The sequence below is a fragment of the Drosophila navojoa genome, chromosome 2, assembly GCF_054131105.1.
Source record: "Drosophila navojoa isolate 15081-1374.11 chromosome 2, UAZ_NAV_1.0, whole genome shotgun sequence".
NCBI lineage: Eukaryota > Metazoa > Arthropoda > Insecta > Diptera > Drosophilidae > Drosophila > Drosophila navojoa.
The window spans coordinates 25164908-25190915 of record NC_142890.1 but is presented as its reverse complement, the minus strand read 5'-3'; the positions used below and the strand labels follow the sequence as shown (position 1 = coordinate 25190915).

Genomic DNA, 26008 nt, shown 5'->3' with positions numbered 1-26008 from the left:
TGGTTTCATACGAAGAAGAAGCAGCACCAACAAGCAGCGAGTATCGACAAGAAGAAGAAACTGCAGCGAAAGAGAGAGAGAGAGAGAGAGAGAGAGGGAGAGAGAGAGAATGCAGAAATACTTGCTGTGCTCGTTGCAGAGGTCGTTGCATTGTTTTTGGGCAATGGACGTCTCCTTTTTTTTACGGCCATGTTCGTTGGCTTCCTGGTTGTTTGGCCAAGTCTTCTCGGGCATTGCGTTTTACACTTTTCGGCTTTGGGGCTTTTTTTCTCTTGTTCTCCTTTTTTTGGGCCGCATTTGAGGCCAAACAAACGCTGCAATCGTGGCAGCTTTTGTTGCTATCTCCGCAATACGAGTTTTCCACCATTCAAACAAACGCGCTGCCACTGCCGCGTCCGCTGTATCAGTGATGGTGTCCAACGCCGAGCGGGTCCAGGCCCGGCCACAAGTGCAGCAAGTGTCCATTCAGCGAGAGTGGGCGGTGCTGGCATTCCAGCCGGTGCCGCACCGTGCCGTGCCACACCAAAATTGCATGCACGTAATGCCAATGCTTAGGCATATCCGCGCCTGCCCATCAGCTCCACTGAAATCTAAACAGCCGAACGGGCCGTGCTCTTGGCCACGCGAAATTCGGCTCTTAGCCGCCTCAAAAATAATTGTAATAATGATGCTCAGTGGGGTAAATGCAACTACATTGAAATTACCAGCTAAGAAAAAAAAAATGAGTTAACTTTTGAGTAAGCTGAGAACATAGCAATTGTTTAAATATATATAAATATAAAGAAAATATAATTAAAATTATAATATTACATATATATATAATAGATAAATTATTATGTGTATTATTCTATTAATTAGATATATTTTATATAATTATTAAATATGTTAATATAACAATTTAATAAGTTGAAACGAAAGTATAAGAAAAGAATAGAGAAAATAGAATAGTAAAAATTTAAAAATATAATAATATATTTTATTTAATTTAAAAACTCATAGAAACGGAAAGAGAAACTTAGAATTATTCTTATTGCCAATCAATCTTTTAAATATATAAAAAGCAAATTCTTTGCTATCTTGGCCTACGCTTTGCTATCGATGCCTTACGATTGCGATTCTCAGCAATCTGAGGTTTGGAAGTGTCAAGGGTATACAGCGAGGCCTGATGTGCATAGAGCTGGCAGATTCGATCCACGAGGTTTCGAGTCTGTCGTATGCTTGCCAGACGTCTATATGCGCGTAGTTTGCTGCTTAATTCAGAGCCAGATTATTTCGCAAGATTATGCATGATTTTGAGCGTACTTTCGTCTGCAAATAATGCTAATACGCAGCTAGGCTGGGCGAGCACAGAAGCTCTGCCGGCTGCATGACTGATCGCGCATGGAGATCTGCAGTGGGCGGGGATTGGGTGGAGTAGACCTTAAGCCATTTCAGTGCAATCTGTGGCGGGCATCTGGCCGGCTGTTGGTGCGACGTGGAACTGTTGGATTAACCGCTTGAATTTCATTTCAGATACGAATCGTAGCGTTGTCCCGGCCACAAAATGGATCCCGACTGCTTTGCCATGTCCTCGTACCAGTTTGTCAACTCGCTGGCCTCCTGCTATCCGCAGCAGATGAACCCGCAGCAGAGCCATCCGGGCGCCAATGGCAGCGGCGGCAACAGCGGCGCGGGCGGAGCGAACGGACAGGGCAACTCCGGCGCCGCGACGCCGGGCAGCAACGATTACTTTCCAGCGGCGGCCGCGTACACGCCCAACTTGTATCCAAACACACCGCAGGCGCACTATGCGAACCAGGCGGCCTATGGGCTGGGCGGCGGCGGCGGTGCGCCGGGCGGTGGACAGTCCAATCCCGACATGGTGGACTACACACAGCTGCAGCCGCAGCGCTTGCTGCTGCAGCAGCAGCAACAGCAACAGCAGCAGCAGCACGCTCATGCGACGGCTGCCGCTGTGGCACAGCAACAACAGCAGCAGCAGCAGCAACAGTTGCCGCAGCAGCAACAACTCCCGCAACAACAGCAGCAGCAGCAGCAGGCGAGCATCAGCTGTAAGTATGCCAACGATCCGTCGACGCCCGTTGGCAACAACAACAACAACAACAGCAGCGCCAACAGCAACAACAACAACCAATCGCTGGCCAGCCCGCAGGATCTCTCCACGCGCGACATCTCGCCCAAGCTGTCGCCCAGCTCCGTGGTGGAGAGCGTAGCCCGTTCCCTCAACAAAGGCGTCCTCGGCGGCAGCCTGGCCGCCGCCGCCGCCGCCGTCAGTCTCAACAACAACCACAGCGGCGGCAGTGGCGGCGGCGGCGGCGGAGGAGGCGGCGGTGGCCCCGTCAACGTCAACGTGCCCATGCACAGTCCGGGCGGCGACTCCGACTCGGAGAGCGACAGCGGCAACGAGGCGGGCAGCAGCCAGAACAGCGGCAACGGCAAGAAGAATCCGCCACAGATCTATCCATGGATGAAGCGAGTACATCTCGGGCAGAGTAAGTGCTAAATATGTTATATTCGAATTATAATTTTATTTTGATTATAGTTATATATAAATTAAAATAGTATAACAATAATATATCACATTTATTGATAAATTCGTTGATATATTATTAATTAATTTATATATCAATTTATGCTCTGAAGTCCTTTAAAACGATTTTTAAGAATAGTTATCAATCTATCTACCTATGATTTCTTATAGAACAAACTTCCATTTTACATATTATTTTCATATTTATATGTATAAATCTATTTTTTTTTTTTTTAAATCTATAGCTCATTTTCTGATAGCTGTTAAAGCTAATTACTTTGAAGTTTGAAATCTTACAAAAATATAGAAATTTTTGTTTATTAATATAAATATGACATATATATGTGTCATATACTGCCGTATATCATCTATGTATTAATATATCTTTCTGTTTTTGTAGACTGCCAACTTGGTATCCTAATGAAAGCTATTCAATATAAATATTTTAGTTTGTAATAATTACAATCAAAGCTCCGACTCGTAAACAATGCTATCATATATGATTTAAACTATTTAATATTCGACCAAGTCAGGTTGTCAATATATAATTTTCGCTGGTAAATTACACCCATATCAAATTGCACTTGCCTTGACTTTAGCTGCAATTAAGTATTCGCTTGCTGAATGCGAACAGATCGAAGAGCAAACTTGGCCCATTACACAGTTACCTAACTCATTTGTTGATTCAAATGAACGAGTGCGAGCACCAGTGTGGGAATTACAGAGAGACAACATAGAGACAGGCAGAGAAAGGGAGAGAGAGACAGAGAGAGAGAGTGGAATAGTAAGAGCACTGAGGGCATTCAGAGTATCTCCAGCACCAAATTGTCTGGCAAACTGAGAGCGCGCGGGGCAGCTTGTCAAAATACATAAACAATAACAAAAGATTTTCCCTCACACGGCAACACTTTTTCATTTTTCTTGCGGCGCTGCGTGAAAAGTCGACCGCGAAAATCGCAGCGCGTGAAATTGTAAACAAACGTGTGCCGCTCCGTCCCCTGCTGCCTGCCCCGGACAGAGGCAGCCGGCACCCGCGGCTAATGCCGACAGACTCCCACAATAACTCATAATACCGAATACCTAATTCTAATACAGATACAAATACAGATACAGATGCAGCTATAGTTGGAAATAGAGGCTCTGGCCATAGATACAGAGAATGGAGATGTAGCCGGTCGAGCTACTGCTGCTATGAATCTCGCACCTCTCGCTCCGTTTATATTTAAATTCTCCAAATTTCATGAAAAATTGTTACGTCTCGCACGGCCTGCTGCCAGATACTGTGCACTCTATATTCTATAGATACACCACAATACGAAAATTGTGAGACGAAAAATTGTTGAGCGATTTTTCATCATGTCAATGGCGCGCACAGCGCACACCGATTTTTCTTTAGCACCCGAAGCCAACTTCCCTCCCCCCCTTCTTGAGTTGCATCAGGCATCATCAAAATTTATTGACTGCAGCTAAAAAGTCTGGCCAGTAATATTAAGTATATAGTCGAGCTCTATGGCTCTGCTTATTAATCAATTAGCAAATATCTTTAACCTTTATGCCCAACATAAATGAAATATTGGAACGCAGTTAAAGGCAGACACGGCCTAAAAGAGAGAGAGAGATAGAGAGAGAGAGGTGGGGAGAGCGATTGCTTGTAATTCGCTTTGCTTAAAATCAATTGGCATGATTGTATATTTCCTATAAACTTTTATTAATATCCATGAAGGGGCTGTCATCGATCAAACGCTTCACTGCGCTCTTTAGCCAGCGTGCTTCATAGCTGATTGCAGCCAGTTGGCAGCCCTGGCTAATTGCAGCTGATCTGCAGCTAGAAGCCTGTATTAGCTAAATATAGATTTAGTATATAGCGGCTTATGGAAATGTGCAAATCAAATCAGACTCTAATACATTTCTCCTTTAGCATTTAACTAGACTACCCCAAAGCATTTCGACTGAAGTGGGACTCTCTAGTTATGGCCCAGTTATGCAGTCTTATGTATCCATAATGGCTCTATATACAAATTGGCAATAATAATTGCCAGTTGGCAGCTGAAAACTTGACAAGACCAAATCACAACATGTCAGCCAATTAAAGAGTCGTTGAAAGGCGCTTTTGCTCCTGCTTTGCATTTGCATTCATAAATACAACAAACAAACAAACAACAACAACAACAACGATTGTGTATACATATTGATTAAGCAGGAAAAACGTTTTTGCGATTTTCCATTTGTATAAAAACTCGTTTCATGCCGATTCCAAGTCCAATCAATGGGGCATATTGTTATTATTATTTATGTATCTGTAACTCATGGCAGCCAACAACGACACAACAACAACAATGATAACTGGAGAACAAGTGCAAAAAATAATTATAGCCCAGCCGAGCTAAGCGAATTGGCCAAGATGCGTATTACTCGTATCTGGTAATTGAAGAACATGAATGAAGCGAATGCGAAAAGCAGACACAGGCTGCCAATTTTAGCATCTACTCAAATAAATTTGCATACGATCTTGAGCAGACATACACACATGCACACAAATATACATATGTATGTATGTATGCAGCTAATTTATGTATCTGTTTTTATGCATCGATGAGCTTTAATTGCATTCTATCCATCTGCTGTGAAGCTCACTCGTCTATGTTCGCGATGCAGGCATGAATAAGTATGAGTGTGTATGAGTATGTGTGAGTGTTCGTGCGAGTATTCATGAATACACACGTTGCCACTGGTAATTAGTCCAGCCCTCTGCCGCAGAACCAAAGCCATGTTTGCTCTTCGAATGGAAGGTGCTTATGTGAGTGTGTAGAGCGAGTTATGTTTATTTATGCTCAAGTGAGGAGCAAAAACACAAGTGAAATTGTAAATTAACTAAAGCAAATTGTTTATTTTTACACACCAGCAATTATCATAAATAGAAAAATAATTGCAAGCGCTGAAAGAGAATAGTCTAACTTCGTTTTTAATTGTTATTAATTGCATAAACAATTTTGAATTACTTTTATTCGCATCTGTGGAGGCGACACGCAGGTAGAAAATATAAATACCTCAAACTTCTTTCGTTAGCTTTATTTTATTTAAAATTCCAATTTAAATAACAAGACAAGACTTTAAGCAAACATTTATTATATAATTAATAATATCAAATATAAGCCAAGGCAGCAAGGAATTGCGCACTGGATTGATATATTGGGCTGAGTTGACATAACTTTTTATGTTAAATATAAAATTTTGTTGAAATGATTTTAAGATTATTTCTTGTTTCTCCCAACAGAGCCACAACTCAGTTAAATTTTTTCCCATTAAATATTTAATTTTACTTCAAGTTTTAATAAACAAGCTCAACTGCCGCATAATCGCTCTCAATGGGTGCTCTATATATTAAGGTATATTATTATATTTTAACGAGCCAAGTCAATAACCTTTGCTCACATTAGCCCCTCCCATACCCGGGCTAACAATTAAAAATCGGTTGTTTTTAATGTTTCTTATCGCGCTATAGTTGTTTCTGTTGTTTCTCTCTCTCTCGTGTACAACTTAATTTTCGATGGTAAATGTCTTCATTAAATGCCAATGCGCTGCTCTACACATATTGCAATTTGAGTGGTTACATTAAACCACCCAATTGAGCCCACTAGGAGAAGAATTAGCAGAGGCAGAGGCAGAGGCAGGGGGAGAGATGAAAACAGAACTGGTATTAGAGAAATGCTACTACAATGGACCCAGGTGCCAAGCAGAACATATACTGTAGAGCAGGGGTGAGGGGCTGTCTGCTCAGCTACTGCATGTTGAGGCGCTGATTAAAATCCAACAGCAGCAACAGCAACAGCAGCAGCAGCAGCAGTGAGCAACAACAGCAACGACAATTACAACAACAGCATGTTAACAATTATGCAAATTTGTGTGCATGTTGAAGGTGCAACAACAACAACAACTGAAACAAGAGCTACAACTACTACGTTGATGGCATATAATCACGTCAAGCCTTTTTTATATTCATATTAAAATAAAGTTAAACGCCATCTTCGAGTCGCGCCTCAATTAGGCGCTGCATGCGGAGAGATCGTCAGGCGAGAACGAGGGAATTCTACGAAACACCTTTATTATGAAACAAGAGAGACAGAGGCAGAGAGACAGAGAGAGAGAGAGAAAGAGACCGAGGCTGAGTACACCAAGTTCCACTTTGCATTTTGCATCTAGTTAAAAATGGCTTGACTTCAATGAGCTCAGAATGGCGCCGCGTAATAGCTGAAGATGCGCAGCCAAAGCAAAAGATCTTGCCATAGATAAAAGGGCAAACAAAGATACAGATTCTTATAGCATATCATACATATCGCTTGGAATCTTGTGAAGTTGTTGTCTAATTGACAAGACCAAAGCTGGCGACGTTCCAAGCAATTTCGTAGCAGCAGATCATCAAAGCTCTTTGCGCTTCATCGTGCGCCCACGAATCGAGAGCTAAACGCATCTATGAGATAGAAATGCTGGCATACCTGCTGCGCACAGAAATGTCAAATGCTTATTAGTTGCAACCGGCTGCACCCGCTCGCCCCCATCCCCATTGCCCCTCTCGATCGCTACCACAAATTGTCAATTTAATAAATTTGTGAAGCGCGTCACCAAATGCTGGCAGTCCGCGGGCTGCACCCTAATTAGTGGGGCTTTATTCATACGAATTTCGATAGCCAACAACAAAATCAACAAAATTAAGGCAAGCATCTGGGCCAACCCAGCACGAGGGTCTGCCAACGCAAGCTGCAGCACAGCAGATAAATGAAAAGAATATCAAAACTATATCCACTTTGTTAAAGATTTGAAGCATTTTCACAATTTTATACAATACGAATTTTCAAAGTAAAGAGAAAAAGAAATTAATAGAGGGTTTTATATGCTCATATTTACGGGCAATTAATAAAGCGTTGCTATTAAATGGAATATATTCTAATATATTTCCTTTTAATTGATTTACATTGAACAAGGAAAGGGTTATAAAGGGCGAAAAGCTAAGTTAATCGACCTTGCCAATCTCAAAGACAATTTTCAAACTAGAGATAATTATATAGAGATGTAAATTACATATTGGTTGATGCTATATGAACAAATTTACTAATACTTGAATGGATTGTTGACCGTACCTAAACAGATTTCAATTTTAAAACTAATTACATTTAATATATGTATATGCATATACTATATATACATATATCTATATAAATGTAGCTAAATTAATTAAATACACTTTTTGGTTTATTTTTCATAACTGCTTCAATAAATCAATATATTTTATTTATAAATTATTTTTTAATTGTATAAAATTCAACATATTTTGTAGAGAGAGGGTCTACACATGATCTATTGAAGTCAAGTTATACATACTGCACCATCTATCTATAGAAATCTGTATTTAAAATACTTGAGAATGATATATATATAACGTAGAGTATGATATCCATATCTAACAGACTCGCCGTGGTTCACGTTCATAGAACCATAAATATCGATCTCAGTTGGATCTATTATTCTACTGTAAACACCTTACGGTATTTCAGTTATTATATTCGAAATGTTCAGCGAAATTGCAATGGCCAAGTCGAAAAGCCATTTGAAGTTTTTCGTTTAACTTGTTTGTGCCGTTCAACCCGAAGGCCACATTGAGATGCAGGATGTTATACAAAATTAATAGTTCGCAAACGAGTTGAATGTCAGATATGTACAAGATATGGCAACGATGGCTGCAAGGCAACGGCAACGGCAACAAAAGCCACTTCAATGTCTGTTCTGGGTCTGGCTCTGGCTCTGTCTCTGGATCTGGTTGTCTGCTGCTGTTTATACTCCTGCTGTTTGTGCGTCGTCGTCCCCCTCGTTCCCTTTGCCCGATTGCTGCTCGTCTATGTGCCGGCTCCTGAGCACGATCATTTCATGCAGCAACACCACAGACCAGAGCCCACAGACCCAAGCCCAGAGAGCGAACCCCTAGAGACAGCGAACAGTGCCAAGTGGCGAGCCGAAGAGGACCAGACCCAGTTGCATTCGCTGCTCAATTACATTTTCATTAACTTTGGACACGACTTTTCAAATAGCCACGTTTAATCATAATGATTGTTATTATATTGCCGGCCGATCCAACTGCTTTCTAAGCCGCAGCACAGCAGGGCAATGCACAAATGCAGCGCAAGGTGCTGAAAATGTTGTGGAATATTAATTAATTTTCCGGCACAAGGTGTTGCAGGGCCATTGTGGTGCTTAAGCTGTGCTAAATATATACATATACATAGTCGAGAAACTTTCCTATATGCACACTTTGATGACTATACGCAAAGTCTTCTGATGTCTAACAAAGAGCAAGACAGCGTCTCTTCGTTAAAATGTCATCTCAACTAATTCTAACAAAGCGTGAAAATTTTGGCAGCAGACAATGCAGAGATAAACATACGTATATATATAAGAGATATCTATATACTATATGCATTTGATATATTTTGAGTCACATCTGATTGTTCTTAATGAATTCTAGTCTCATTCATTCCTGCGGCTCGCAGAGCATGAAGTAAATTGTGTCGGATGTGAAACTCAGCACTTTGCTTGAATTCAAATTCATTTGCTGCGAATGCAGCGCATTAGGGGTATGCATGAAACGATAAATATTCAAATATATATAAATTTGAAAATTGTAAGAATTCTAAAACAGGCTACGATGCTATGCTCTCTAGATTCAACACTCTTGCTTGTATTTCTAAATACACACTCTTTCCGCTTTATTGTTTGTCAGCGGTAATACCCATATCGATTCGCTTGCACTTTGAATGCGCATCACTCATCACATTGTCCAAATCAGTTCCATTCCGTTCCTAACTCATTCTATAAACTTTCTAGAGCTTTTATACAGAAAAGATGAATGATTACTCGAACCGAAATTGTTTATATGAAGCAGCAGCACAAAAATCTCAGATGATGAGGTCTTCAAGTGGCTGCAGCCGCATTTTGGCCAAAGTTAATAAAAGCGCATAAAAACGCGCGAGGCCAACAATGAAAAGGAAGAAAGTGAGGCATAAAGAAACAAAGACAATAACAATAAGAACAACAACAACAATGGCGCCACTAATGACTGATGATGCGGCAGCGCTGATAGATGCAAATGCAGCGCACTTGCTCAGCGGCACAGATACAGTCAGAGATACTGATACAGATTCAGATACAGCTACCGATGCTCCGATCTAGCTGGGCGCTTCTTTATACAAATACGCAAAAATTGTATACACGGCTAGTTCATTAGTTCATTAGTCTATGATATTCTCTAATGAGTGCACCCCCCTTTGAGCACTGAGAGAGATTTTTTTCTTATTCTCTTTCGTTTTTGTTGTTTATCGCGCCATTGTTTAGAGAGCAAACAGCTCAAGCGGTGCAACTATGCCGCGATTTGTATCTTACGAATACTGCGATTGCAGCCGAGCAAATTAAATTGCGAATAACGCAAAGTAATTGCGATTTGAATGGTGAAAAAGTGCGAGCCATAAATTCAACTGAATGTCACGCCGGCACCGCATGCGAATTTATCAAATTCAGGCGTAAATTGGCGCACATCTGCAAATTGCCATTGCCCGGCTGCCCAGCTGCCCTGTTGCCCAGCTCCCGATTTCCCCGTGAGTGGAGCGACTACCTGCTCGATAACGCCGCGATACGCATAGAATATTAATCTACGGCCGCATTAACTAAAACGAAATGACGCAATGGAGATAAACGCCAAGCGCACAGTGGGCTAAAAACTCTTTGAAATGAGCAGAAAAGTAAAATTTTATAAAAAAGTAAGCTAGAATGCGCACAACGGCCTTTAATGTAAATATAAATATTTTAATATATATACATATATATTTATTATATTTCTGAAAGGCCGTTAAATGAACATAGTGAATATAAATATTTTTCTAAATTTAATATATATAAATATATAAATATTTGCAATAAATAAATATAAATATTTTTTCAATTTTATATATCTGAAAAGCTTATGAAATGAACAGACAGACAATTTAATATTTTAGAAATATCTGTTGAATTTTATATTATAAATATTTTGTACATAAATATCACGTATATTTATTGAAATATTTATCGCACAAACTCCACTGTACGATAGTTGGCTTCACAAAAAAAATAAAAAATAAAGGTGCAAAAAAGTAAAGATTAAAAAGAAAAACCGAAAAAGAAAGGAACAAAAACAGCAACAGGCGGCAGCGAGGCGACGAGGCAGAGCGCGACGCTAAGGAACGGTCTTGGGGCGTCCTCTTGGCATGGCTTGGCTTGGGTTGACTTGGCCAATGCCAAGTGAGGCAACAGCTAAGCGAAAAGCATCACAAATCGCATACAATTCCAGATGAAATTGTGAATTATTAATGCAGGCGGCAAACTATTTGACTTAGTAGACAAACCCACGGCTCGTTCCCATTTCCCCCCGCCGTACGTGAGCTGCCTGCCCACCCATTCCATACCGTAGCCCTCGCACTTTGTCGAGCTGCTTGTCCACCATTGAAAATTGAGTTACACGCGTGGTCTCCAGTCGTCTAAGTGTGTGTGTGTGTGTGTGTATGTGTGTGCTGCCCCCGCTTAAGTGTGGCAGCATGTATCTGGCAAATACTTTTGCCGGCATTTGTAGCTGACTGGTTGTACGTGCAGCAGTGGCTTACATTTTGCAGATTAAAACCACACACACACACACAGAAACACATACACACACATGTAAGCAGAGCCGCTGCCACCTCAAACCAATTCGATTTAAATGTCTGGCATTTCCACTTTGCTTTTCCTGGCCATAATTTTCCGCAGTCTTTGCTTGATTGTACTTGCATATGAAATGAAAGGATTGTTGTTGTTGTTGTTGTTGCTCTTTATGGTGTGTTAAACGAGTTAGAGTTCAGGGGGTCAAAAGCTAAAAGCTGCAATGAAGACATGCTGCCACGAGGCCGAACCACAAATAAAAACTAAGCCGCAACAGAAACAACAAGCGAGCTGGTGTATTTCTTCGAGTGTGCCTATGTATATGTGTGTATTTGGGTGTGTATGTGTGTTTGGGTCTGGCCACAAATGACAGCGCCAATGCAATGGCAACAATTGCAATTTGTTCGCAGCCTGCCCTTGGGCCAGAACAGGGAACAGCACTGGAGCTAACTGAAACTGGAACTGAAAAACTGGAACTTGTGCTCCTTCTTCTTGCTGTTGTTGTTGTTGTCCGTACAGTGGGATGCATTTGGCTTACTTTACTTTCAATTTTGCCCTCTTTCGCATTCGCTGCACTTCGCGCTTCATTAAAAGGCGGGCGGATGCAGTCGCGGCAGCCAGTATCGAGCACCCCTTACCCCTTACACAACACAACCCACCGCACAGCACCCAGTGCCTTTTGGCTGAGTACAGCAAATTTGCAGCTCGGCAACCAAAACGCTGCGTCGAAATTAAAAGATTTTTTAAGACACCTTTGTAGCAAGTTTAAAACTTGTTCCGCGCCTGACTTCACCATCTTCATCTTCATCAGCGCCGCAGCTCCTCAGTCCCTCGATTTGTTTCTGTGGTTGTTTTCTTTCTATACTCGTTGCTGTTGTTGTTAATGTTGCTGTTGTTGTTGTTGATGTTGGTGTTGGTGTTGCTGGCAGCCATGTTGAATACTTTTGTTTTTTAAAAACGTCGCTGCAAACGTTTTTAACTTAAATTTCAAGTTAATTTTGCTGTTGTTGCTGATGGCACCCAAAACAATTCTCCACTGTACCCAGTTGTATCTATATTTGTATCTGTTTCTATTTAAATGTCTACATTTAAATGCGAATGGCTTAGCGCACAGCACCTTAAGTAACAATAAAACCGGTAAAAATACAAAACACAAGTTGAACAAAATAAATTAAAAAAATAAAAATAAATAAATAAAAATAAAGTTATGCTAAATAAAATAAGGTAACTTTTCAATCTTCCATAAGCAGATTACCTGTTTGCACTGTTCGTTGTTCCGAAGTGCTGTGATATTTAGCTTTTGTCACGCCGCCGTACATGAGCAGAGTGGCGCAGTGGAAGCGTGCTGGGCCCATAACCCAGAGGTCCGAGGATCGAAACCTTGCTCTGCTATCTGAGTTTATCAGAGAAAAAGTTGGCATTTCTCTTTTTTTTTTTTTTTTTAAATATAAATAATTTATTTTCATTAACATTTTGTAAAATATTTCATTTTGAAATAATAATGATTTTCTCGTTATCTATAATGGCAAATGAGAGTACAGTATTTATATAGGAAAGCCCATATTTTGTATGATTATAATAATTTGTAATTGCAGTATATTAAAAAAAAAGTGTTATTTTAAAAATTAAACTGATTAAATTGATGTAAAACAATTTAATTTAGCTTCCGTTGCAACACCAAAAAGCTCATTTATTCTCACTTCAATAGGTGTTCATAGAACTCATACAAGCAGGTGCCATCAATGTAATTTCTTATCCGCGTAATTTGCCAAGAAAAGACAATATATGATGAAGATTGATTGCATTTATTGAATGGCCAGCTCTCTCGAAGAGCTATCTAATACACTTATTAAGCAATATATTCTGATTCGCAGTAGAGATAATTTCATTTAAATGCATCATCAAAATCATAAATGCTGGTAAATTAAAGAGCATCGCTCAAGCGCCAATTGAGCAGCATCCGAGCTCAGGCAATGCAATGAGAAGAAGAGAAGGGGCGGAGGGAGCCAATCGAAACCATCTGCAAGAGACATAATTGAAGCTAACGCCATTGCCGTTGACGTTGACTGGACAGTAGCTGGAAAAGACCAGCAGTTAACTGCGAGTGAATATATATGTGTGTGCGTGTGTGTGTGTGTGTGTGTATGTGCATTAATAAAGAATTCATCACAATTACAACAATTGCCACAGGATGCAATTTACAAAGGAAATTATTAATGGAAAGTCAATGAATTCTTTTTAAAATTCTGTTTCGTGCCTTTGATTGATTACACGCTGCCTGCTGCTGGCTTCTGGCTGCTCAGCCAGTTGACTTCTTCTTCTTCGTCGTCTTTTGCTGCTCTTCGTTTTTTGTGCTCTTCAGCGCCAGTCAAAGACCTCGCACTTAATCATGGACATGGCGAAAATAAGTCCAGAAGCCCAGACAACGACGAAGACGCAGGCGGCGGCGTTCATTCAACTGCAGACGACAGGACACTCATTAAAAATGGGTGCACAGGTACTCGACGGTGGGCCAGACGGCTCTTTAGACGCTCTTTACATGGCCCATAGGCTAAAGAGAGAGAGAGAGAGAGAGAGAGAGAGAGAGAGAGAGGGAGGGAGAGAGCAAGTAACTGAGGAACCGGTTTTGTTGGCGCGTCAGCTAATTTATGTGCGCATGCGCGACGCTCGCTCCCTACTCGGGAGCCCCATAATTAACTGAGGTAGTCATTTTGAATGCGAACATGCACACACACACACTCGCACACTTGTACTGTTTCAGCTAGAGTGAGACAGCATCTGCCGAAACAATCAGCTATGTTGCTTCTGAGAGGTCCTCTCCTTAAATCAAAGATAAACGATAATTATCTGCGCGAAAATGCGCGCATAAATAATTTGCAAGAAGCCACATTAAAATTGTATCTAAAAGATACGCATCGCTTGATAACACAGCAGAGCAGCTCGCTGTCCAACTCTGGCCATGTTGAGCCGAGTTTCTTGTTTTGGGATCCCAAAGAATAACGAGTACAAGAGTTAAACAAACTTTCTGTGGCATTCGTCTGTTTGCAGTTCCCAGTTGGCAGTTGCCTGTTGGCGCTGCCTGCGTCGCGCCATTAAAAATTAAAAGCTCATTAATTAAGCAGATAATTCATTTATTATATTTTCAACACAATGCTCAGGCAGTGCCACAATTTGTTACCCGGCTCATTATGCTGCGCGGCCTTACGATTGGGCCAGGACCAACCCAAAAAGGTGAGGCAACTGTTTCGAATCGCAAAACAATTATTGCTTTCGAGTTGCCAGTCCTCTAAGGGTGGCTTTCTATCGCCCCGGGGGTGTGAGTCAGGCACAGACACGTGTCTCTGGGGCAGCTGAGCTGCGGCTGTAGCTGTGGGGACTTAATCCTACCAAAAAAGCACTTAAGTTTCAAGTGCCAAACAACCTGTTGAGTTGGATTTGAGGGCATTCAATTTAATTACGACTATAAAATAGCAATTAATTAATTACTTTAGAATAATGTTAATTACATAAAAAAAGCATGTTAAAATTTAAATAAATAAATAAATAAAATATGAATTTGAAAAAATAATAGCATACAAAATATGGTTATATGCTTATAAAAAGGAAAATAAAAGAAAACAATAAAATAAATCTTTATATATTCATATATAATATTAAAAAAACAAAGTTATTATTTAATGTAATTTGAAAAATAAGAGCATACAAAAAATGGGTTTATGCTTATAAAAAAGAAAATAAATGAAAGCAATAAAATAAATCTTTTTGTATTCATATATTATATTAAATAAACAAAGTTATTATTATTTAATGTAATTTATGAATATATAAAGATTGATTTTACTTTATTAGTTATTTATTTTTTATTTATTTAATTTTTTTTGGCTCTAAATTCTTCTAATAAATAAAAATATATTTAATAATTAGTTTATGAATATAGAATATTCATTTAATGTATATATCACAATACATATTTATAATATTATATATTATTTAGTTTGAATTTGATAAGTATTTTATATATATTTTAGCCAGTTTACACGTATTTGCAACTCCCAAAAGGCAAATTATTCATACGTTAATCTGATCAACAATTATAGTGCCCAAATGTTTAGTTTTGTCAATTCCTTGTTTTTATGTGAACTAAGGTGCCTTCATTAAATGTGCTTTTGTGCCTAACAAAGCCAATTTACCAAAGAAACCATTTTAAACTTCAATAAATATCAAAATGTATAAAAATGCTGCATATCTAACCAATGATTTTGGCCACATTTCGTTCAGCTGCTTTTTTCACACACTTGAAATATGAAACCTGCTTACTGAATGGCGAATGGTATTCCTCCTACTCCTGCTGGCAAGTGGACCAGAGCGCTTGGCACCGGAAACCATATGCTACCAATTGTTTGGGGAGCTGTGAGGGTTCAGAGCGCGCTTAATTTGGCGCGGCATCAGCTGTTTGAGCTGGGCGAGAAGTTCGGAGCACATGATGTCATTTCAGTTGAATGGCTTTTGGAAAACCAAAAAAGCAAAAAACAAAAAATAATAAAATGTACAAAAAAATGGAAACAACTGCCATGCAAAAGGCAGGCAACTATTGTTGTTGATGCTGTTGTTGTTGCTCTTGTTGTTGGTGGTGTTGGTGTTGTTGGTGGTGCTGACGAAACTGAATGTGTTCGTGTTGACAACGAACACGGAATATAAATTGAGAAATGCTTTAAAGCGAAATAATCAATTTACTTCTTGACATAATTTCCATTTTTCACGAAACCAAAGGCAGCCACGCGAGCTGAGAGAAAATGCCAAAAGACGCCGATGAACAGCTCAGGAACAACAGCGGCAAAGGCACGCACAATTCGCACACAAAAACGTGGCTAGTGAATAATAAAAACAACAACAAAAACAAAAAAGAAAGAAGGCTATAAGAACATGCGGCTCAAACCATTTTCGTGGGTGCCAATGGCCGATGATGCAGATGAAGCCAATGTGGATGAAGGAGGAAAGGGCGGGTCGCAAGTGTTGTGGCAATTGCTACCGTTTCTTGCTTTTTAATATATTGAACATTTTTTATGATGCTGACCACCGACTGACGGCTGCAGCTCTCTTTATTTGGGCCGTGATTAATGATGAGTCTGGCAATAAGATACGCTACAGATACAGTTGTTGGCTCTCGGTTCTCGGTTCGCGGCTATTGCCTGTTGGCTGACAATTGCAGTTGTAACTACGATTTAATAGCGCTTTAATGGTGTGTGAACGAGGAGTCCTTCAACCAAAACACCTGTTAACACACACACACACGCTCCCCTCTCTCTCTCACGCTCTCTTCTCTTCTTATCCATTCATCATTCAGGCGTATCTATTTGTAGCCCGTGCTGCTGCAACACTTTCATTATCACAAATGTCACATCATTTGTCGCATTGCACAAAACTGCCCGCTCATCATTTATCACTTAAGGAATGTGAGGCACACACACACACACTCACGTTATATTATAGTCGCTATATATTTGATTAATTTTCCTTTTCCGAAAGAAATTAACCCGCTGCACATGTCGACCCCAGCGGCCCCTTTGACGCGCCCCTCGATCGCAGCCGCCGCCGCCGCAGCAGCCGCCGCCTCAAGATTTATCTCTTCCAGCATAGCTCGAGCATGGCCAATATGACCCCGCCTGCCACGCACGTTTCTCTCTCCCGAATCCAGTTCCAGTTGAAGTTCCCTTACTCCCTCTCTCTCTGTCTCTCTCTCGCTCTTATTGTGTGCCCTCTTGCACTTTGTTGTCTGATTTATTTATAGATTTATTTACATTTTGTTAATTTTTTAAATTGCATGAAAAACAAAAAAGTCATTTTATCCTTTGCATAAAAACTGTTTTTTAAGATATATAAAAATGGTTGCATGCATTAATATTTATAAAAAATGTATTATTTAACTTAACTTTATTCTCTGTGACTTCATGTATTCATCTGTAGAATTTAAAGAATTGACTCTATAAAAAAATTTCTTTGCTCTTCGTAAAAAAATAATTTTATTTTTAGATTTCTTTTTTTTTTGTAGAATCTTTTTATTTTTACAAATTTGTCATTTAAGTACAACAAAAAACTATTTTTTCCCTTATTCTATTTAATTTTTTCTTTTTTACTATAATTTTTTTTTTATTAATTTTGTTATTGTGTTATATTTTTTTTTATTTTTTTTTTATTTTATATTTAATTTCTTATTTTATTTCATTTTAATTTATTTTATTTTTATTTTAGTTCAACTTCTCTTATTTAATTTTTTCTTTTTTTTTATGTAGTTTTTTATTTATTCTATCTTATTTTATTTTATTTTATATAAAGTTGTTTTATTGTATTTTATTTTATTTTTTTCTTTGTTATTCCAACTGACTACACAATTTCAACAACAAAACACATTTCTAAATTGAATAGATAATCGAAAAAGAATACACAATATTTAGATATGACAGCATTTCTAACACTTGGAACACAGTTTTTGATGCCCCACGGCGAGCGCGGCACATGCTTATGAGTGATGATCGTTTGGCTGCATTTTGACACTGATAATGGTTTTTGGTAAACGACTCATTAGCCGGCTGCTAAGTAGCTGCTGCAGCAAGCCGCAACAAGTTGCAGCGAGCTGTGGCATTAGCCGCTTGCGTAATCGGAAGTGCGTTGATTTATGAAGTTTTGGCCGCGATCTCGAGCGCAAAAATTCTGATACATCGCAGATGTTGTTGTTGTTACTGTTGCTGTTGTTATTGTTGTCGTTGTTACAATATTGTTGCTGTTGCTGTTGAGCGATAAGATCGCATCCCAGACGCAAGCTGCCAGACGGTGACTGGACTCCGAGCTGGACTCCGCGCTGAGCAACGTGCCGCACACGTTGAGCGGCTGATTACGCTGACGATGTTCGCCTGTTTTTCCCGCAATTTCAACTGCCTTTGGAGCGGGACTGACGCCGGCCGTTGACAAATGAGCGTTACAAGTGTTTGTGACAACCCGCAAGCGTTGTATTTATTGCTACGAGCCAGAGACAGCAGCCGGCGAGGAGAATCGAGGAAAAAAAAAAACGATTAAACTTTGAACTGCTGGCTCGAGCAACAGCCTCCAGTGGAGATTCGCCTGGCATTTGCTGACCTAGGCCAAGGGTTTTGAGCTTAACTTTGAACCTGCATGCGTATGCTAATTCAGTGTCAATCACAACATGATCAACTGTCCCCTTGCCTCTCTCCCCACCCCCAACTTCCTTGCCCTGACTCGCTCAGGTATGCAAAACGTGCCACAGACAATGGCAATTTGAATTGCAGAGTTGCTGTCCTCTTCTTCTTCTTGTTCGCCTTCGTCGTCTTCTTCATCCTCTTTCGCCGTGGCACTTAATAAATTCTGTTGCACATTTTTGCATGCACCAAATTTCAAAAAATTTCAACTGATATGTTAAGCGGCTGTCAGCGTTTGACTTTGACGTCATCTTACATGAAAATTAAATGCAAAAGATCAAAACAAAAGACCAAACAAAAAGTCAAATATAAATATAAACGTATGCATGTGTGTGTGTGTGTGTTTGTGTTTGTGTGTGTATGCAAAATCCAATATATCTATATAGTATTTCACGATCCGCCTAGACGGCCAGCGAAATGGGCACAAAGTTGTAAAACGCTTCGAATGCTCGCTCATTGGCGCTGTCAAGAGTCGACATGCACAGACCCCTCTGCTTCGACGATAAGTGATATGACATGCCAGGTGCCACAGATGCCGCCAGTGGAAGTGACTAGCGACCGCGGCAGTGCCTCAGCCAAACTGCTGTCAACTGATGGGGCTTTGCGCCTGGCCATGACGACAAGCGACAACGATGCGCTACTTATGTAGCCATGTAGTTAGTCCCAGTGACACACCCGTTCCCGTTCCCGTTCCCGTTCCCATTCCCATGCCCATTCCCATACCAATACCCATATCCATATGCGTCTCCAATCCCTGCCGAGTCTTGTTGACATTTAGTGGTTCACTAAACGGGTTGCCAAGAATTTGAATCAGTTCGGTTTCAATTGGCTTAGCCACATGCTGATCTTTTAGCTGGAAATAAGAGACATCTTAAGCACAACATGGGCCATAGCGTGCTCTAAAATAGTGGAACGTCATAAAGAATCTTAAAATATCCAAGACTTAGTAGATTCACATATAAAACGGAAATTGTTTATAAAGATATAAACAGGAATTTTAGTCTGTTCTGTTATGGAATCTTCTTTAAGATAATGAAAGTAAATAAATATAAAGTCTATAATCTGAAAAGATAAAATAGATCTGAAATGATTCCCGAAAAGTCGTTAACGCTCTTATGATAATAATAATAACATTATTGCTAATAATCCTAATAATAATAATGAAAAATAATAATAATAACATTAAAAACTTATATCATATCAGTGCTGATTCATTTATGTATAAAGAATCTATATTTTATCAGAATTATTTTATATAGCTAGAACTTTGTTCTTTAGTATTTCTAGTGTGAAATTTTTTATCAAAGTCCCTGAAGCAGTGGTAAAATGCTATACGAATCTGCATTCTACATTCTGCATGCTGCGATTCCCCCGATACTTTGGCACGCATTCTCTCAGATGCACAGGGGCTGCTGCGTCTGCAGCTGTGAGTGTTTGTTGCATGTGTAAACAAATTGCAACACCATATGACAGCAGCGTTTGACAATTGTAAATGGCCCTGCCTCGGTCAGACTTTGTAGGAGCAGAGAGAAATGTCCGCCAAGTGCGCTCGGCGAGCGATTCATATTGATTTTCCGCACACAATGGCTCGGCTCGGCCCGGTGCCGGAGCGCTGGGCAAGGTCAGTAGTGTATGAGAGCTAAGTGCATAGTGTCTGAAGCTGCGTCTGCACTTCATACATCAAACGCCACTGAATGTTGCATGAAGCCGTCTGCAAAGTTGAAACCGACAGCTCGGACTCGGTTCTAATGGCTTGCGAGAGATATTAGCTTGTGAATCAAATTTGATAGTTGATAATCTGACTGACAGCCCTGCTAACGGAGGAAAACTGGGTCAGGACTTGCGCCAAGAGTTTCTGCAATTCCATTTGCCACCAAAGTGTCGCACTCTCTCCTACTCACTCTCTCTCTCTCGCTCTCTTTGTTGTTGATCCGAGTGAGTGATGAAGTTGATGTCGTTGTCTGGTTACTGTCTGCCCAACTGTTTACGTGGTCATTAGTTGTAACCCGTTACGGCGTGACCAAGAGGCTAAAATTCCCGCTCTTCAGCTCTGCCATATGTGTGGGTGTGTGAGTGTGTGTGTGTTTTGGCAACCGCCGTTTCGGCATTTGCCACACTCAAATTCACTTTAATTAAATGAGCGGTAATTAATTTCAACTTTAATCAGAAATTCCATTTAGATTTCCCTCTGATTGATGTGAACCGACATCGTACGACAACGTCACTTCAAGAGCTAAACCAACACACACAAACTAAAAACTAAAAACAAAAAACTTTTACCGCGCGCATCCTCAACAGACAGAGACAGCAATACTAAGGCAGGGACCGTGTGTGGAAGAGAGAGAGAGAGATGGACACATTGAGTGGAAATGCGAGCAAAACTTTTTGTTTACTGCAAAATTAAATTGAACAGAATCATGAGCAGAATTGCTGTTGAGCACAGCTACTTTAATATTTTGATTAAATAAACAAAACAGAATGAAAGAGAAAGAATACATGAAATATAACGTATATTTAAAATAATAATCTACACCTAATAGCAATTGTTTTTTATGTTGTATTACTTTAAATTATAGTTGAGTAATATTTATTCATATTACATATATTATTATTCCCATTTAAATCATTATGATTTTAAAGATATTTACGTAGACCTTGAGCAGAGTTGTTGAACTAATCTGAAAGTCCGGCATCTCGCTTAGCACTGCGTCCGGCGTTTGCAGTCGAGCAAAGCAAATGAACGAAATGCGACAGCAAGTTTTTGGATCCAATTGCCGTTCAGCAATGGGCCATGACCCATATAGGTTCATTGGGGCGTGCGAGGGGTCCAAAAGCGAACATTTGTCGGCTTTCCCAAAGCGCTGCTGACAGAAACGCTCCTCACTTGGCCTGTCTATCACATTGACTGACTGCCACACATTTCTCCCTCTGTATGTGTGTGTGTGTGTTTGTCTCATTCTCTGAGTTTTTTCGGTTTGTTTTTTTATTGTTGTTGAATACCGGGCGGGCCAATTGAGTTGGCCATAATAACACGCCACGGTAAATGGCTTTTAAAAGTCTACTTTGCCACAGTCCGCCCCCTCATTATGAACGACGCGTTACGAACGCCCCCTCGGGCAGGCCCAAAAGATGACAATAGTCGCTGGCGAGGTAGGAGGATCGGAATGAAACTCGGAAATTGTCATTATCTATTGCCATCAGCAGTGGGTGGAAGACAGTGAAATCGAGCAGTGTTCCCAACCCTCGATTGGCAGGCAGCGGCAGCTGTCTGAGGTCTAGAGGTCTAGGAGTCCATATAGCCTATATAGTCTAGAGTGATACTTGTCGTGCTTCGCGCCTGCCCCTCCGCTCTGCTGCTCAGTTATTGTTGATTTTTCGACTAACAACAATAAAATGAAAAATCTTTTTGGCAGTGAAACCCAAATTGCCGCTTGACACGTCATATTTATGAAATGCGCCACGTTGCAGAAAATCAAGAAAAAAAAACTAGAAAACCAGCAAATTAACTGCCTCAGCGGTGCCTTGTCCACTTCAATGTTTCACGATGCACCAGAAACACCCCATTGAAGCGAAGTGTAAAGCTGTGAAATGAGACATCGACGAACTGTAAACGAGAGCAACTTGTCTTAAATTATATCCATATCGATAAATTGCTACGAAATTTGGAAGTAATAAAAATGCCAATTCTTCTAAATGTTCAATAAATTATTGAGGCAGATTGATTGTTTTACAAATTGTATTGAATTGATTATTACATTCCTATTGATAATAATGATGACAATAAAAACTGATCTTAAATGCTATCTATATCGATAAATTGCTAAGAAATTCGAAAGTAATACAAATGTTATGTGCATATCATTTTCATTTAAGAAAATAATTCTCTTAAATGTTTAATAAATTATTAAGTCTGAGAGCCAGTATGGGAAATCATTTCCTTACAAGCTATAAAAATAATGATGCTATAAATAGAATTTTTACATCGCAATGATAAATAAATAATATATGATATATGATGATGATAATAATGCAAATATTTTTTACATTAATAAGAAAAACAAATACTACTTAAATAATAATAATGCATACAATAATAGATATTTCTATTAGCTGCAATTAAATGTAAGCGATATTAAAGACTATTTCTATGAGAAAGCCTAAATATAACTTTTTAATAATATAGTTTAATAATATAGTGAGTAAAATAAATAAATCCACAGTCATGCAAACAATATAGATTTATATTGAATTAACTTTTATTTAGACAGATATCAAAGATTGTTGCGATTAGTGTTTCACTTTCACTTTTTACTCATGCAGAATTGTTCTTCTCGATATTGCAGGTACTGTGAATGCCAATGGCGAGACGAAACGACAACGGACCTCATACACCCGCTATCAGACACTGGAACTTGAGAAGGAATTCCACTTCAATCGCTACCTGACGCGCCGGCGACGCATTGAGATCGCGCACGCGCTCTGCCTGACGGAGCGACAGATCAAGATCTGGTTCCAGAATCGGCGCATGAAGTGGAAGAAGGAGCACAAAATGGCATCGATGAACATTGTGCCATACCACATGGGCCCCTACGGCCATCCCTATCACCAGTTCGATATCCATCCGTCACAGTTTGCGCATCTGAGCGCATAGGACGCGTGGCACTTTTCGGGTACTGGTTAGAGACTCAATCAGTTGTATCAGGAACCATATCAGGCGGCGGCAGCGGCCAGCGTGGCCGGCGGCTATCAGTCCCAGGGCCCTCAGGATCCGACCGCATCGGCATCGGTGCTGGGCAGCGTCAGCGTCGGCGCCAATGCCAACGGCGGACCTGGCAGCACCATTGGCACCGGCAACGGTCCCAACTCGCTGTTCAGCTCCGCCGCGGCGGTGGCCAATGCCAGCAATACCAATGCCGACTGCATTAAATATCCTCAAGAGTTCTGATCTCAGGTTATCATCAGGCAGCAGCAGCAGCAGCAGCAGTCAGAGCAGTCACAGCAGCCACAGTCGCAATCACTCGATCCGCTGCTGGACTCGGACTGTGAGCCCGATTCAGATTTGGGTCTGGAGCTGGAGTACAAAGCGGACATTGTTGGCTGTAATTTGTTCTGCTGCTGAGCCGGTGCCTGCGCCATTTGCCATTTGCCACTGCCTCGCATTCGCATCCGCATCCGCAATCCGCAATTCGCATCCGCAAACCGCAATCCGCCGCCGCTGTCGATCGACCAACATCAAAGACGATGCTTCTTGTTTGCAACTGATTCGTGTTAAGCTGAGAAATGAGCCGTAGCTGGAGCGCGGCTCATTTGGGTTTATGATACTGGAGGTGGAACTGTGCGCACTCGTCTAGTTCTCTCTAGACCTGCCTGCACACACAGACACACACACATACATACACACAAACACCCACACACACTCACACACACAGCTCGAGCCTTGGGCTTGAAGCTGGGGCAAGGATCTGGAGTTAACTTTCGATAGCTGCTGCCATGAGACGTCCAGTATGATAAACTTCTTTCTCTAAGCAGTATTCGAAAAGCAATTAGTCATAAGTCTAGCTTAAATTATAGCTCTAAGTCCACACAGAAGAACAAACTAACTAAAACAAAAACTAAAACGTAAATAAGTTAAACAAAAACCAATTTTAAACAAACGTAATATTTGCAATAATTTCAAAGTGATTTCTACTAAAATTAGTTTTCGTTTAATGCCTAATTCTAATTCTAAATCATGTACTTAAAAGCTACCAGCACATGGCATATACATATATGTATGTATGTACATATGTCTGTGTCCTTTATAAGGCTTCGTTCAGTTTGTATATAGCAGAGCGTCTCACTCTCAATCGGCGCCTTATTATGTTTGTGTTTCATTTTTAAATATATAAATTGTTTGGCTCGAGAGCTACCTAGAAACAGGATATAAGTTTTGCTTTGCTCGTTTTGTTTATTTCTTAATTCGAAAATCATTTCACAATTTGGAGAACAAATTCGGAGATGAAACAGGGAATTTGGCTAGCGGTCAAAATGTGGCTCAAATTCAAATACTTAGCACAATTTCTATAGCAAAGCCCCAACCAGACGCTCTCTCAATGTTATCTTTTATTCGATTATCGTATCACTCTTATGTCTGTAAATCAAAAGAATTATAACAAGTCCTTAACATATTGTCTCCTAGCTTAAGTGTGCATTACAACTTGAAACCTAAATAAAGCAATGCGCAAATTGTTAAAACCTAAAATAATAATACAAATCAATTTTAAATACAATAAAATAACAACGATGAAAAACAGAAGAAAGAGTAAACCTATACGTAAATGTAATGTAATTATTTATGCTGTACTTTTTGCTAAGCTAAGGTTAGTGCATTCTAGAACCTATCGGTAGTCTATGTGAACCTAGACCATAAGCCTAAATTATATTGAATTAGCATGACAAATTTTAGTAAAAAGTAAAACTATAACAAAAAAAAAAAAATAATAATAATAATAATAATAAAGCCCGCGCATTGAAACACGAAAGCAAACAAAAGTAAGAAAAAAAAAAGCATAAATACTTAGCACAAATTATATACTTGTTTTTGTTTTTTTTTTAATATATATATACATATATAAATATTTTATGATTTTCCAATCAAAATGCAATACAATGTTTGTAGTTCGGGGCTAGGGGGGCGCAAAGAGTTTAACTGCATTCCATGTAAAAATAAATAACATAAATAGTTTTAAATGAGATCCGTACTTATGTAATGATATGGGTTCTATTGCGAATGCAATGTTTATAAGCTGTAAAACCACAAATGCATACAACTATAAATAAATCAAAACAAACGAAAACATATGTAAACATGTACGAATATGACATAAAAATAAAACTATTTTAAAATGTACAGAGCTAAAGTTTTTTATTTGAATAGAATATAATCCTCTTGATATGTCCGTCTACTTTTTTGTAGACCGTTGGCAACTGAATCTTGCAATCCATATTGAGAACTGGATTAAAATATTAATTATTTTGCTAAATTATATAAAATCATTTCCTTAGGTACCAAGTAACTTAAATATATATTTGTTTCGTTTTTTTTATTATTATTATTTTTGCTGAAATACTATTGTATAGCAGTGTGCCAAGCAGTGTAGAAAACAAATCCTAACCAAGTTGTCCATCGATGTAAAGCAATGCATAATTCAGGCAGTGTTTCACTCACTCACAAAAGAAATTATTAGAAAGCAGTGTACAGGCAAGCAGCTAACATCTGAACAAAACACGGGAAGCAGTATTCTCAAAATAAATTTGGTACACTCTCACTTAACTTTTGGTACATTTAGAACGTGCCTCTTAATTTCCAAAATTCTTCGTTGAGCTGTACATCAAGGGGCAAGGTAAAATAACATACACAACTGTTTAATGTGGGGTTACAATTTGTAATTTTTATATGTAATAAAAGTTAAAAATTTTAACTTCACATTAAACAGTTATGTATGTTATTTTACCTCGCCTCTTGATTAACCAAAAATTACGCACATATATTAGTTTTTGAATCGAAGAGCATTAT

General features: G+C 39.6%; 1 protein-coding gene and 1 non-coding gene across 2 annotated transcripts; both read left to right on the top strand.

Moving 5' to 3' along the window:
• The first annotated feature begins 1318 nt into the window (after positions 1–1318).
• Positions 1319–25342, top strand: Scr (homeobox sex combs reduced). Its single transcript, XM_018113302.3, is given in 2 exon segments — positions 1319–2492; positions 22797–25342. Coding segments are annotated over 2 exon segments (1725 nt in total). The 5' UTR covers positions 1319–1543; the 3' UTR covers positions 23573–25342.
• On the top strand, positions 12563–12634 carry TRNAM-CAU (transfer RNA methionine (anticodon CAU)). Its single transcript has one exon. It is a non-coding gene; the product is annotated as a tRNA-Met (tRNA).
• Positions 25343–26008: the final 666 nt, after the last annotated feature.